Raw genomic sequence first — 16260 nt, forward strand, 5'->3', positions numbered from 1 at the left:
GGATTTGCTGTCTTCAAAGTGAAGACAACACACAGTGGCTTCTAAGGACAATGTGGAAGCTGAGTGACCCTGAATTCTTCACATTCATAAATGTGTCCTAATTAATCTAAAATTATAATAAAATACAGATAGTGCTTTGTAAATAGCAAGAGATGCATTCCCTCTAAATAATTAAAACCACTTCTTGAAGGAATGGGTATAATAAAGCTTAATGTCAACAGTGCCTGAGCACTTCTCTACGTGCCTGGAATTAAAAACGGATCTGTATTTACTCTAGCTGCTATAAATATTTCCCGGATGCAGAGAAGTAGCTAAGTAAGAGGAGAAGATCAGTTACTGTCTACATGCCGACAGTCTCAAGGCATGCTCCCTGGGGAATGGGAAACCCCTACCCCGATATAATCTCGTGTGCACTTGGGAGGCTCACGGGCTGAGTCTAAACTCTGCCTTTGCCGCTTATCTGTGTGCCCTGGGCAGGTTCCCATACTTCTCCAAGCCCCAATTTCTTTGTTTATAAATTGAGGCTATCACCCCTCCTTGCAAGGCTGTTGCAGGGATTTATGGAGATAACAGAGGTAGAGTTCAAGGCCGGCATGTACCAGCATGTGCTGGGTAAGTGATAGCTACTCTTATGACATTTTTATGCTCATTAGCGGCAGCGATCCTGAGTCTACTACTGACCTCCTGCCGTCCACCTTCTGGGTCTTTGCCCACTGCTCCACGTGCGCCAGGCTGCTCTTCCTCTGGCTATGCTTCTCAGCGTTGGTCCTGGAAGGAAAGACCCGCTGGTACCCGCCAGTCCCGTTCTGCTCTCCTGGGCCAGATGTGCCAGGCAGCACACCGTTCCTCTCTGCCCTTTGGGGCTGGGCCTGCTGGCCTCTCGGGCCACAGGGTAAATCCACGAACAAGGCATCCTCTTCGGTGGGTGAGTATGGGGACCTGGCCTTGCTCCTGTCCCGCTTGCCCTCCAGTGGGTCCCTCTGGGAGCGGTACCGGTCTTCCTCCTGCTCCCGCCTCTCGAATCCAAAGGAATCCTCGTGTTTGCGATGAGAACAATCCCTTGCATGTCCGGGTCCCATGCGGCCACATTCTCGACAGGACTCTGTGTGGTTGGCCTGGGGGACCGCCTGCCGCTCCACCTTCTCCATGTCCCTGCAATGACAGCAGCACGTTCAGCCCCATCCAGACTGGAACCCCCAAGCCAAGACTTCCCAAAGGATACACACTTTACACTCCAGTTACCTCCAGGCCTTTGCATGGGCTCTTCCCTCTGCCTGGAGCTCCTTTCATACCTATCCCCTTACTCTGCTGGCCTAACTTCTACTCCTCTGGGATCTGGCTTAAATGTCACCTCCTCCAGGAAGCCACCCCCCCCCCCCCACACACACACACAGTCTAGATCAGGATCTCAGCTGGCCCCAGTATCACACTAATCACACTGGCCCAAGTAGACTATGAGCTCCTTCAGGCCAGAGGCCCAGCTGCCCATTCACCGTATGCCCAGAACTTCCATGAAATAACGGTACAGAGTAGGAGCTCTATAAACACCAATGAACAAATAAACGGTACATGTGGTATTCTCATGCCTTTCCCTTTTGCTCTTTGTCCACCTGTCTGTCTGGGGCAGGTCAGCTTGGCTAGAAGGCTCCTGAGCCCAGGGTCTCTCCCACTGGCATCCAGCACAGCCCAAAGTACAATTAGCAGCATAATTAACATTCTTCCAAGATGGTGGGTAGAGAATTGGCACAGCAATCTCTTTATATGACTACTTGTCTATCTTGTCGGGGAACTGCTCAAACAGGAATCCAAGAACACTGACCTGACCACAATTCTCTGAAGTATTATTAGTCAGATTTCAGAGATAAGGAAACGGAGGCACAGAGAAGATAAATGATTTGCCCAAGACCATACTGCTGGGAAAGAGGGACACCAGGGCTTAATCCCAGGCAGACTGCAGAGCCCATGTGCTGTAGCCACTGCTCTCTACTGCCTCTCCAAATGCATGTCCATGATTTGCACACATGCAGACCTGGAAACTGCAAAGGAGAATGGGGTGGGGGTGACAGGGGAGGACGTGAACCGAGGCTAAAGAGCTTCTGGGGCATAGAGAAGGGCAGGTTTCTTTCATGGCCCATCTCGCACTGGAAGCTGCCTTTCTCCCCACCTCCTTGGGCCCTAGTTATGTCTGCCTCCTCATTACTTGATACCAGAGAGACAGCAGCAGCAGCTCCATAAGCTTAGCAGAGTTTAGACTGGGGAGGCAGGGGAAGCCACTCCAGCCTAGCTCAGAAGGACCAGAAAAATTACCAGGGAACCTTGAATGGGCAGCTGGTCGACTTGTGCTCCTTGGTAAAAAGGTCCTGTTCTAGACATCCATCACTCCTTGAAATGGCCAAGCCTGAGGGTTCTCCATTTCAACAGGAGAACGAACAATGGAAATGCTGCTGCATTTACATCTTGGTGGCCGGACCTCAGGAGTCCCTGCAACATATCTCAGAACCTCAGCTACCAATAATCAGCACTGATTCAGGGCAGATCAATCCAGTCAGGGAGCTGGTTAAAACATCACTGTAAAGTGAAAATACAAACCCTAACACAGGTCTGCTTCTTAGTGTGTGCAGGCTGAACTGTTGGCCTTAACTTAGGCATGGAAACTGAGAAAAGCAATCTCACATCTCATGTCCATGTACTCATGACTTCTCCATGAAAACCCAAAGCTTTGTTGGGGGGGAAAAAAGAAAGCTTGTTTGGACCTCCTTCCATCCATCACCCGGGGACATCTCCCCCCCCATCTCCCACCCCTTCTTCTAACAGTATTTCAATTTTCATTTGGGGATCACCCTCCCCCACACTCAGTCCTTGTGGTTTAAAAGGTGCTGCTGACTCTACAAGACCCTGTGGAGCTGAGGCTCCAAAGTCTCAGTGACTGGCTCAGAGACTGACACATCACCCAATCCAGGCCAATCAGAGTTAGCTCTAGGACTCTGGTTGGAGCTGGTCTTGAGCTGCTACGACTACATGGGAAGCAGGTACTTGAGAGTGAAACCAACACCAAGAAAAGCAGATGGAGAGAAATAGAATCTTAAAGACTTGGCCTGAACTCCTAGATTTAGCCATACCTAAACCAGATATATCCTTGGAATTTTTGGTTGTGCATCAATATATTCTGTTTCTCACTTAAGCTAGTCTGAGTTTGGTCTCTACTACTTATAGCAGAAGGAGTCCTATTACATCATTTTATAATGACATATTTAGATGGTGATCTCCAAGGACCCTTCCATTCCTAAAGTCCAGTGATTCTATAAGCTCAAGTAGTAGGAACATATGGGAAATATTCAGGGACCTGCACTTTAAGAAAAAGCAATTCTTATCGTAAGTTTTTAAAGGGACAACTCTGTTCCACAATGTACACATTACAGGTTTTAACTTTGTCTTTCTTTTCTTCCTTTAATCCTCCCTCCCATCACCACATCAGTGTAACCCCAGCCTTCAAGTCATCTAAGTTGGCCTTTACCTTCTCTACTGTTTCTCAAATTCAGGAAACCACCCCTTAGTGGTGTGCTTAGGCTGCTGTCTAGAAGATTAAAGCTCTGGCTGCCCTCTGGGTCACACCCCAGCCAAGATACTGAAGCTTTATAACCTGCTCACTCCAGTTGTGAGACCGAAGTAACTGTACCTCCTTGTTATTCCCACCACAAAGATAAACAGCCCCTTCTCGTAAAAGCCATGTAGTAAAACGAATATGCACCTAAATGGATGACATTAGAATTGAAGGGAAAAGAGAGTTTCTTCAATCGACAGATGAATGGATAAAGAAGATGTGGTACATATATACAATGAAATGTTACTTAGCCATTAAAAAGAATGAAATAATGCCATTTGCAGCAACATGGATGGACCTGGAGATTAGCATACTAAGTGAAGTAATTCAGAAAGAGAAAGACAAATACCATATAATATCACTGATATGTAGAATCTAAAATATGACACAAATGAACTTATCTATGAAACAGACCCACAGATATAGAGAACAGACTTATGGTTGCAGGGGATGGGGAGGTGTGGGGATGGATTGGGAGTTTGGGATTAGCAGATGCAAGCTATTATATATAGAATGGATAAGCAACAAGGTCCTACTGTATAGCACAGGGAACTATATTCAATATCCTGTGATAAACCAGAATGGAAAAGAATATGAAAATGGATGTATATATAACTGAGTCACTTTGCTGTACAGCAGAAATTAACACAACATGGTAAACCAACTATACTTCAATAAAATAAATTTTAAAATAAAATGAAATAAAATAAGAGGATGTCCTCAACTTCAGAACCCGGGGGTTGTGGGTACTATGTCTTAGCCGAACCAACTGTAACGGGGATTTCTCTTCCTTTACCAATCAACTTCCATGTATTTATTGAGAACCTACATATCCCCACTGGTACAGGCACTAGGGGATATAAGAAAGTAGTAGAGAAAATAGCCTCTGCTGTCAAACCCAGACAATCCTAAAGCCTGAGTTAATCATGGTAACCACATTTAATACTGCTCTCATAAGCCGGCCCCAAATCATGGAGTTGGCCAGTCTTTTCTAACCTTGGAATTAACTTATAATTACAAATATTAGTCCCTACTGTGTGTGTACATATGAGTGCACATACTCCGATACATGCCAACACGTCCTGAATATAAAGTTGATTGAGAAAGATAAACCCTTTTCTCAGATTGACACCAGCATTTACTGCAAAACAAACTTTTAGAGGATGGATAAAAGAATGGCTGTCTGCTTGCTACCTGGCAGCTTTCTAGGCCCTAATACTCGGGGTTATGAACAGCTTCTATTTCCACAGCTGCTGGGACTCACCTCAGATAAGATGCCTTTGTGTCCAAAACGTTCAGGCTGTGGCTGCAGGTAAGAAAGGTGAAGGGAATGTTCCCGACTCCCCCACCTTACCTGACAAACATTTAACTTAGTAAGTTACAGGATTTAAGGCAAAAGTGTTTTTTGGTCTTCTCCCTGTCTCCTTGCATTCCCACCAGTGTAACACATGACTTCTCAAATCAGGAGATCTATCACAATAGATTTGCAATGCTCAATTTAGCACAGTGGTGGGAAAGAATGAAGTATTCCTTGGCTTTCAGTGACGGTGTCATTCAGAGAAGTTGGCCATGCAGGGCACAGATGTTCAGCTAAGATGACACAAGCCTTTCTTGTGCAGGTCATTACTATCGTCGTGAGCACCTGCAATCAGTGACTATTCAAAAACACAGGGAATTCCTGACATTTGGTGACCATTTTGGCTGCATGTGTCACTTCTCAAGCTTGAGAAACCCAGAGTGCATAGGATTAGAGCCAGTCAGACCTGGATTCAAGAGCTGGCTCCAGCCCATAGAAGCTGGGTGACCTTGGGCAAGTCCCTAACCTCTCTGGTCTGAGGTTCCTCATCTGCAAAACGGGGACAACGCCCACCTCCTTGGGTCGTTTTGAGGATTAAAGGAGACAATGCACAGAAAGAGCACAACACCAGGGCTGGCACATAGCATGTCCTCAAATACAAATGTACTGGCTTCCAATATCTATTCCCTCCTTCTTCCTTGCCCCAGTTTTTTCAAAGTGGCAATGTACCCAACAAAAAACTTACGTTTACTAACCTCCCTTGGAGCTGACGGTGTAACATAAATCTGGCCAATAAGATGTGCACAGAAATTGCTGGATGGGTTTCCAGGAAAGCCTTTAAAAGAAGGAATGCTTAGGTCTCTTAGCTAACCCTTCCCTTCGTCCTGCCTGGAATTTAGACTCTATGCTGGATTGCAAGGTGACAAAAAGGAGGATGAAAGCCACCTGCCAAAATCTGGGTAGAAAGTGAGAAAGAGCCTGGGTCCCTGATAGCATCATGGAGCTACTACATTAGCCCAAATTAACTGACTCTAGATCCCTGCTAGTGAGAAAACTAAAACTCAATTTGATTACGCCACCCTAAGTTGGGTTGTTCTATTACTGGCAACCAAATGCAATCCCTAACTGATACAAGGGGCTGAGCCCATCATTAGCAGGGACTGGGCCACCCCATCTTCAGCACATTACAGCAATGCTTTATGTCTGCTTAGAGAAAATCCTTGTTTTCCCCTGCAAGTGGGAAGAGCACCTATCTCAGACTGAGGATACTTCTATCTTATTCCTGTCCTTCACAAGAACTTGGAAGTAAACAGACCATACCAAGCAGTTGTACACTGAATATTATTTTATTCTGCCTCCAAACCCTTTATCTCACCAGGAAATAAGGCACAATATTTACTTCTATCTTAATGTTAAACACACACACACCCCTGAAATCTCATTCAAAGAATTGGGTGAGAAAAGGAACGACAGCCTGTAGGAGCTTGGCTGGACCTTGGTCCTGTTGGCAGACACAGCCTTCCTGTTGCAATCCCACTGGAGGATCCCTCCCTACTCACCATACCTAAGTGACCAAACTAATAGCCCAAGAACAAGGGTCAGGCCACTGATAATCCTTAGAGAGTTTGGTCTGAGCCAGGTGAAGGGCAGAAGTTCCTGAGCACTGACCCCAAGGCTCAGGAGGACAGTGGGCTCAAAAGCTAGAACCCACCCTGAGCACAGTCCATAGACTTGTATAAAAGGCTGAAGAGGATGGGCCCAAAGTCTCTAGGAAGCATGAAGGCAGGCTTGCTCAGTTGAATTAGTTCCTAGATTTGAGGAAGGAAATGGCTGGAGAGAAATGGAGACAGGAATCGGTTTCTACTTTTCCCCAGAGTTAAATAGGGCAGTTCCCCTGGGATGCGGGAAGATAACTTGCTGCCTTTCACGCTCTGCTCTAAATAAACAAGAAGAGGGCCTGTCCTCCCCCAGAGAAGAGTGAGACTGAAGGATAAATGAAACACCAGACTCCCACCTGAGGCCATCACTTGCCTCAGCAGAGTGGCTATCGGCAAAGTCCCCTGCGGAGTTTTAAGGACCTGACAAACCAGACGAAGAAGAAAGGAAAGATATATAATGGCTGCCAGGTCTCCTCACTTTGCTCATTCCTGCCCGGAGAATCCTTCCCTCTTCCTTCTAGCTGCGTAAGTAACGCTCAACTGTCACAGCCCAACCTGAGCCAGTCTGGAGTTCTGGCACGCACCAAGCTCACTCACTTCCCATCTCTCTACGGCAGTTACAGTCTGGGTCATTCATTTTCTGTGGCCAATGCTTGGTTATTATATGCTGCATCCTACTGTGTGCCAGGAACCTGACATAGTCCATCTCTAATCCCTACAACAATCTTGCAAGGTCAGTACTGTCAAGCCCAGAGAGGCTGAGGGCAGTCACGTGAGCACCAGATTACTTACAATACATTGTCTCTACTGAAAGATAGGGACTGTGGTGAGCACGTACTAACTGCAAAAGTAAGTTAAGCTATAAGCACTTCAAATATATTACCTCTTCTTATCATTGCACAAAGCTAGAGATATTATTGTTTCATTATAGGTAATGAACGTGAAACTCAGAGAGGTTAAGCAACTTGCTCTGACTCATGCAACCAGTGACATAAGCAGGACTCAAATTCCATCTGATCCAACTCCAAAGCCCCGCACCTGGGCTGAAAACATGTCTATAAATTACTTCTGTCAAGGGTCCAAGGGGCTTGTCCAACCTCAGGCGTTGTCCTGCCACACTTTAACCAAAGTGATCGGAGTTTGGAAGGCCAAAGATTCCATGCTCTGAGAAGAGTGCAGATAGCCAGAAACGTGTGGGCCACTTCTGAGCAGGCTGAGTCCCCACAATCAATCCCACAGCAGTGCTCAGACTGCTCTCAGACACCACAAGTCCTTATCTGAACATCTTACAGGTAGAAGTTTTGTTCATCCATCCAACCACCCACGAGCCCAGCCAGCCAAACACCCACACACCCATCCATTAACTGAATGCTTACTATGTGCCAGGACTATTCTCATTTTCAAGGAGCGTACAGTCTAGCAGGGTGACAGTGAGAAAGCAGGCCAACATAACTTTAACATGAAAGTTCTACGCATAAGGAACGAAAGAGTGCTATAAGCAGAGGCATCTGACACACTGAGGGTCAAAGAAGGAAGAAATATGCATAGGCTAGGACCTGAAGGCTGTGCTGAATTGTCCTAACAAGGGTGAGGGCCAGGGGAGCAGACGAGCAAGGCCCAGAGGGATCCTGGGCCTCACGGTATGGACCTCCATCTACCTGCCAGAGCTCATCACAGTCTCTTCTCCCCCTAGCTCGCTTTGATTGGCCACAACTCCCTAGCTTTCTGTTCCTTGAATAAACCGAGCTCATTCCTGCCTCAGGGCATTTGTAAGTGCCATACCTTCTGCCCAGAACACTCTTCTTCGAAGTTTTACATATGCAACTTTCTTGCATCAATCAGGCCTCACCTCCACACGTTCCCCATATGGAGGCCTCCCCTGACCACCCAAACAAAAGTGGCTGCTCCCTGCCCCTTAGTCCCTCCCCATCTCATCACTCCATTTTACTGCCTTCATGCACAGATCATGATAGAAAATCATCTTGCTGATTTGTTTGCCTGTATACGGTCTCTCTCCCCCTCACCCACCCAAGAATGCATGGGACTTTGCCTCTCTATTGAAGACTGCTGCATTTCTCAGTATGCTTAACAGTGTCTGACGCACAATATGCCCTCAATGAATAACTGTAGAATTAAAGACTAAGTGGACAAAAGTACAGACAAACGCACCCAATTCAATAATTTGAGTACGGTTGGGGCCGAGAGGATAAGGAATAGCATAACGTGAGCCAAAGGCACCTGCAGGGACCAGACTCAGGCAGGGATCAAAAGCCCTACTAAGGAGATTGGATTTTATGCCAAAGGTGACTAGGCTATAAGTTCCTTCAGTCCCAAGACAGGACTATAGTCACACCACAGACCAGAGAGGTTTGGAAACTGATAAAAAGAGATAAGTTGTCTTCCGATAGGGCCTCCTATCTGAATTGCTTGTCAGTTTTGTGAACTGTAACGACAAGCTGACCTCCTTGCTTAGTGCTTTAGCTTACTGGAAAGAACAAGACATCCTTAGACAAGAGAAGAATAACCAGTTCAACAGCGGGGAACTCAGAAGACAAATGTCAAGGAGGCTGTAGAGAATCAAAAACCAGAATCCAAAGTCTGGTAAGTGGAAGAACATGGAAACAGGGGAGAAGAAATTACGGACAGAAGGAGGTAGAGGGCAGGCTCTGGCAGCAGTGCTTGGTGCTCCTTACAGCATAGGGCTGGGGTCTCAAGAATACTTGTCTATCAAGAGACCCTGAAGCCTGTGTAGGAAACAAGAGGACAAAGGGAGGAGGTGCAGCAACGGTGCTCAGCACCCTCTGTGGTTAGAGGACGTAGGAAGGGGCTGGAGGAGGAGAGCGGTGAGGGGCAGGCTGAGGGACAGCGCTGTAGGGAGCCTGGATTGCTGAGCCACAACTCACGCTGCTAGGGGATGGGCACATCCTGGCAAGGGAGAGAGTATGATTTGCTCACAGGAGATTCATCATCAATGTAATCCAGAGGATTAACGATGAAACTGAAAGGGTGCAAAGGAAAAAGACCCAATGACATTGTTAAACCAAACCCTACGGAAGCTAGCACATCTGAGATGGAGTATCAACTATGTCTTAGGCAATGTGCGAAGTAAGCACTTTATACACTCATTTAATTTAATCTTTGCAAAAATCCGATAACTTAGAAAAACTGAGGTTTAAAAAGCATACCTAAATTGCACAAGTGACACAGCTAGAAAGTAGTAAAGCTGGGACTTAAACCCCGGTCTACCCAACTTCAGAGACTAAACTCTGGGAGGAGTTAGTACTTAAGGCAAAAGAAATTGATACAGTAGGAAGTGGCCTGGATATTGGTTGCTTACATCTCGTTTACCACATCCCATCAAGTCATTTCTCCTTCCTCTGCCCATAGCCCTAGCATTACCTGGGAATCCACCCCTACCTGGCTCTCAGTCCCCATGGTCTAGTTCTCAGAAGTGAAGTATGTATCCCAGGTCTGTGCCAATCAGTACATGCATTCCCTAGCCACAGTATGTGATTTTGGGAATCAATGTGACCTAAGCCTGTCTAATCAGAATAAGACCTCAGAGCTTCTGGATAAGACTCTGGCTCTTTCCTGCTGAACTTAACTTGGACAACACAAGTCTGGGGCTACTGCAGCTACCTAGCCACCAGGTCCTAGATATGCCAGGGACCTCCGCATGGAGTTTAAGAATGAATCCAGCCCAGGCAGGCAGAGCCTGAGAGAATTACTTGTAATGATACTGTCTGAGCCTTGAACCCAACTGTTTCTAAAGCTAGAAGCTATCCTGAACTTTTCATTGACATGAATCAATAAATTCCTCCCCTTTTAAAGTAAATTTGCATTTTCTTTTACCTGCAGTCAGAAGTCCTAATGCACCACATTCATAAAGAAAGCATTTGCCTGTATGAATAAGGATAGAAGCTTTTGGGTGAGAAACAAGGAGGGAGAGAACAAAAAGCTATGGTTGGGGCCACCCACGTAACAGAGATGGAGGTTTTGCAGAGCAGATCACCGAAGTGGAGGAGAGGCAAGATGTAGTCCTGCATGATGAATGCTTCTAACTAACCAAATGTCTGACCATCTAATTCTGGTAAAATAGAACATTTAATAAGTCTGAATTTCCTTGGCTGATAATTTCATCTCTCAGAAAATTAAGAGGAAATGTTATTCTGCTTTTCGTCTGCGTCAGAAGGTATAACAAGTTTGTTTTTTTTTTTTCAAATGGGGAAGAAACCTTGGGCAAAGATGATTATGGGATTTTAAGAGTTTATTAAGAGCATAGTAAGAACACATTTTAAAAAGCTCAGGAAAAAGCTAGGGACAATACAAATGGCCTGAGATCTGGAAGGCAGCCCAGTGGAGAAGGGAAGGAGCCCCTCTAAAACCAAAATCTGATAGTTAATTACAAATCTTCAGGTAGGAAAAAGTAAAAAAACAACAACAAAAAAAATCCTAATCTCAGCTATCAAGTTCATCCTGAACGGTTCAAGGCAGACATCACTTATCAATCACAGCACTTTTTCCTATTAAGCCTGATCTCATTCTCAAGTTATTGTTGACCCAGTGCCCTCGTCAGGCACGAAGAACCGAGCAAAGCTGGGACACAAGAATGAACCCATTTAATGTTGCTGGTAGAAAGAAACCAATGTAAAAACACAGGGAGCTCTCAGGGCTCACGTTATAAAAGGACACAGGAAATGCATCAAGCAGAGATAAAATACAAATCCAGTGGAACGGGCCTACATGTATGACTACAGAAATGGTAAAGTCTAGAAGGACTGAGGTTTGTTTATTTAAAGCAAAGTAAAATAAAACAAAATTTTCTATTTTCTAAGAATTAAAATAAAGAAGGGGAGAACTTTAAAAAATATATGAGACATAGGTATCTCTGCTTGGGAAGATGACCACAAATAAAGTTGAATTCTTCAACTTCTGGATTTAGTTCCTTATCTTCATCACGATGAATGAACTTCATCATGAATAAGAGAACAACCTTGGTTAAGAGGGACTGAAAGACCAAGGTGGGGAGGAAGATGGAAAAGGCCCAGCTGTTAGCACGCCAAGGCCCTAAGGGCACTCGGAGATGGGCTCAAGAAACCTCTCAGGTGATCTCTGAGGAATCCAAGAGAACAGGGAAAATGCCAGAATATTACAGACTAAATAACAAGACTGGAGAGCCTATAACCAACCTCTGCAATAGGCTAAGCTGCATTCCTAACTGGGCAGATATCAGCACATGTAGGAAAGGAAGCACCGAGGAAAAGCAAGCAACTCGGTAGAAAAATGGGCAGAGAATAGGTACCAGCAATTCAGTGCAGAGGAAATACAAGTGGTCAATAAATATAAAAGGTCCCTACCATCATGAAAATACACATTAAAATAACCAGATACCATTTATCTACACAGCATCTCAGCAAAAATGAAAAAGATTGATAATATCAACTGTTGGCAAAGATGTGGGGAAATGAGCGCTCTCACTAGTGGAATATACAGCTTTCTTTAAAGGGCAGTCTGGTGGTATTGATTAAAATTAAAAATGCATTGTATATTGACCTAGCAATCTGAAAGCCTCACACACGCAGAGGCTTGTAGAAAGTTTTTCATTACACAACTACCTACAACAGTAAAAGAGGACAAAAAATAAACTATCCAAGATATGGCACATGCTTAAATACATTATGGTACCTCTACGTTATGAAGGATCATACAACAGCCAAAAATAACGGTAGCCCACGTACACTGATACAGAATGATTTTCAAGATCAATATCATTCATGCTATAAAAAAAAGCACAAAAACCCCCTCTATATTTACATAAGCACATATATGAATAGAAAATAGTTTAAAAGGATCCCTGTTAACTTGGTAACAGAGGTAACCCTGGGAAGGTGACCAAGGATATTTCTCTTTGCTTTCTGCATTTTTTTTTAATTGTTAATTTTTCTTGCCTTTATTGTGCTGACTTTTTTTTTCTTTAGGCCGTGCCACGTGGCATGTGGGATCTTAGTTCCCTGACCAGGGATCAAACCTGCGGCCCCTGCATTGGCAGTGTGGAGTCTTAACCACTGGACCGCCAGGAAATGTCTTCACTTATTGTACGTATGTACGTATGTATGTATAAATAAATTAATTAATTAAAAAAAAGAATGAACAACAAAAACTAGGAAACAGTGAACATGTACACTAGGAGTAAGTCGTGTCAAACCTTCCCAGTTTCCTTCTCCTAGGATGAAGGTGGAAACGCCAATGTCACTCTGAACAGAGTACCTGCAGGTTAATGGCACAGGCTTTCATATCATCATTATGGACACTACAGAAAAATTCAGGCTGGATGACAATGCTAAGAAGCAGAGGCAAACCTGACTGAATACCTGTAGTTAAGAGTTACTGATTCAGGGCCCATGGGGAAACCTCCAGGACAGTCTTTGGTCCTGGTTCTGTTCAACGTATTCATTCATTCTTCCTATCTCTCACTTACTCACTCAACAGACACTTGAGAGCTTACTGTATGTCAGGTGTGCAGAATATACAAAGATGATTCCCACCTGAAGCCTAGGATACTGAAAAATAGACAGGAAAAAAAAAAAACCCAGCATGACAAATGCTCGACTGAGTTGCTAGGAAGCTCCAAGGATAGAGCCTGACCCCAACCTGGCCTCTTGAGGGAGGTCACTATCTATATCAAAGGTCTGACCGTCTCAGGAAAGATATCATGAAGCTAGGAAGTACCACTAACACCAAAAATCGCATACACATGAGTTGGAAAAGGTGGACAATATAAAAACATCCATGTGAAACCCATTTGCAGTTACTGAAGAATCTTGTCTTTAGGCTGCTGGAGAACACTACTCTTGTTTTGAGGCCTCACTAACAGACCTTTGTCAAAGAGGCCTCTAAGCAGAGCAAGGTGTCCAGAGAGTGAAGAACGGGGCTCATGTCAGATGAGGACTGGCTAAAGGCACCCTGACTTTCCAGGACTACCCCACCTTCTCCAAGCCCATGACTCCACTCATGTTTCTCCTCTGCTTTCTCACAGGGAATCACCCACAGTCAACAGACTCAGGAACTTCAAGATCCCTGATGGTACCCTGGTTGGCCCACTCGAGGGAAGAGGCAGCTGGAAGACAGCTCCCAAGTCAGCTCCCAACAACAAGGTGGGCCGTCGGTGGCATGTTTCCAGTTTGCAAGATCTTTCTTGTCTGTCTGCTCCCTCCTCCCCAATCTTAGCCCCAAGGTTTTCCCTTCCACCACACACAAGAGAAGAAAGACTGAGAAACATAACAACCAGGTACCAAGGCTGTGTATCCCAGGCAGTCATTTCACCCTCCCAGCCCTTCCTGTTTCTCTGTTTAATGAGGACAGTGGACTAGATAATTCCTAGGGGACCTTCCAGCTCTGCCTGCAGCATGTGCTGGCCCTGTAAACAGTCTCCTCCTGGACGAAGTCACCATTTAAAAGGACTCCAAAGAGAGGGCAATGCTTAATAAGAGTGAGTGAACGGTGGAATTCTGGGCATCCAAGAGTTCTTATTTGGGTTCCCCCACCTGTGTAGGAAGCGCTCTGGCAGGGACCCTCCATGGGGACTGACCTCTTCAGTGACGATCGAGATAGCACCTGTGCAGCCTGGTTCATGGCCCTGACCCAAGCGTTCATGTCCTCCTGGGTGTCGGCACTGAAGTAGTAGGTCCTCATGCCTGACTGCTCGGCCTGAGAGCCCCTGGTGGAGCTATTATAGATGAGTGCTCGCATCCCCATGTGCACGGCCTGGAGGGAGAAGACGGAAACCCGGGTCAGAGAGGTTAGTGCGCGTCTCACTTCCAGAAGCAAAAACCAGAAACGCCCCGGCCAGGTTCTCCCTTCTTCCAGACTAAAAGCCCATGCACCACCCAGCTTATTTCCACACCTGGAAAAAACGCCACAGGCTGGATTCCCTTTTCTTGGTGAAGTCAGGCCTAGGAACAGCTGTGTCTGTTCCCTGCAGCAAAAGCCCCACAGCTGTACCTGTTTCCTACTTATCTTACTCCCACTTAGGGAGGGGCACACAGTCAATTCAAGGTTTATTTGAGAAGGAGATTTTTTAAAAACCCCTCATTCCATAGAAGCAGACTCTCAGGAGTCCCTGTGTTGCTTCTTCTGAAGCACCTGCTGACTGGAATTGATTCAAAACTCAGCTGCTCAACAGCAGGCAGCTCGGTGCAGATACTCACTCTGCTTCCTGCTTGGGCATGAAACATGATGTACGCCCATCAGGGAAGCTGCTCTTTTGTCTCGCCAAAGAGGCAACACAAAGTTCAGCTGAGCAGTCTCACACTTGACTGAAGACCCTGGCACACCTACTATACGTCAGGAAGCATCAAGGTGCTTTCACATGTTCCACAGGTACTGGGAAAAGCAACTGCAATGGACTACGAACAAGAGGTTTTCCCCCTTGTGCTCTGATAAGCAAGGTCCTTTAAATTGGCAAGGAAAAAGCTCACCAAATCCACATAGGAAAATGATGTGGAAATAGGAAGATTTACAGAGTGCCTACTATGTGTCTCTTAGGTACTTCCGTGACTTTAATCTCATTTTAATCCTAACAGCCTTATAAGGAAGGAACAGAATCTCTTTTACAGATGTGCTAAGTGAAGCTCTGAGAAGTAACTATCCTAGATTTCCACGCTTGATCACAATTCTTCACAGCACCTATTACCTGGTATTCTTTATTTTACATGCTTGTTTATCATCTGTCTCTTCCCTGTAGAATATAAACTCGATGAGAGCAGGGACTCTATTTTGTTCACTACTATATCCCCAGGAACAGTGCCTGGTACATAGTAGGTGCCCAATAAATAAATAAATATATATTTAAAATACTATATATATATATTATATATTATTATATATATTAAATATATATAATAAAAATAAATATATAATAAAAATGAAATATAGATATATAATATATTATATTATATATTATTATATATATTAATATATATATTTTTTAATTTTTTTTGCAGTACGCGGGCCTCTCACTGTTGTGGCCTCTCCCGTTGCGGAGCACAGGCTCCGGACGCGCAGGCGCAGCGGCCATGGCTCACGGGCCCAGCCGCTCCGCGGCATGTGGGATCTTCCCGGACCGGGGCACGAACCCGTGTCCCCTGCATCAGCAGGCGGACTCTCAACCACTGCGCCACCAGGGAAGCCCAATAAATATTTTTTGAATGAATGAAAAGTTGGAGGCAGGATTCACACCTAGGAATGTCTGACTCTGAGTCCACGCTTCTCTGTTCAGTGCTCTCAGGCTCTGTCCAGAAATGAGTCTGATACAGATCACTAGTCTGATAATCTGGATCCAGAATGACAGACAGACGCCATGCAAGGACCAGTCAGAGAAAGCAAAATGAGAGAACTAAACAGAATCTGGAAAATGACATGTTTCTAAAATCACCAACGGTCATGGATAAAACCTCTCAGATGAACTGTCAGCATTCACTTCTCCACTCACATTCCTAACATCCAGGTCCAAAAATGATATTAAATACAGGCCTGCTTGTGACATTCACATATCTGAATCCATCCAGCCCAGTGCCAAGGGAGTCCAGGCAAACTCGGCCTGCAGCTAAGGGTTCCACAGCGGGTTCTGGGGCAGGCATTTACTTGAGTAAGCTAAGGTGATTCAGTGAACAATCACTGACTTACAGAGGACTAAACATGAAACA

The 16260-nt window shown here is 45.2% G+C and overlaps 1 protein-coding gene across 11 annotated transcripts in view; it reads right to left on the reverse strand.

Moving 5' to 3' along the window:
- PLEKHA7 (pleckstrin homology domain containing A7) overlaps positions 1-16260 on the reverse strand; it is a 209981-nt gene that overhangs the window by 47444 nt on the left and 146277 nt on the right. For 10 of the 11 annotated variants that reach the window (XM_029207393.1, XM_029207390.1, XM_029207388.1 and 7 more), the window contains 2 exons: positions 14145-14320; positions 682-1152 (listed from right to left, as the gene is read on the reverse strand). In XM_029207393.1, the coding sequence (XP_029063226.1) occupies positions 682-1152; positions 14145-14320 (647 nt within the window). The remainder of the gene's footprint in view (positions 1-681; positions 1153-14144; positions 14321-16260) is intronic. The other variant, XM_029207394.1, reaches the window with a different exon arrangement.

The sequence above is a fragment of the Monodon monoceros genome, unplaced genomic scaffold (genome assembly GCF_005190385.1).
Source record: "Monodon monoceros isolate NGI ecotype Baffin Bay Population unplaced genomic scaffold, NGI_Narwhal_1 Super_Scaffold_7, whole genome shotgun sequence".
Lineage (NCBI taxonomy): Eukaryota > Metazoa > Chordata > Mammalia > Artiodactyla > Monodontidae > Monodon > Monodon monoceros.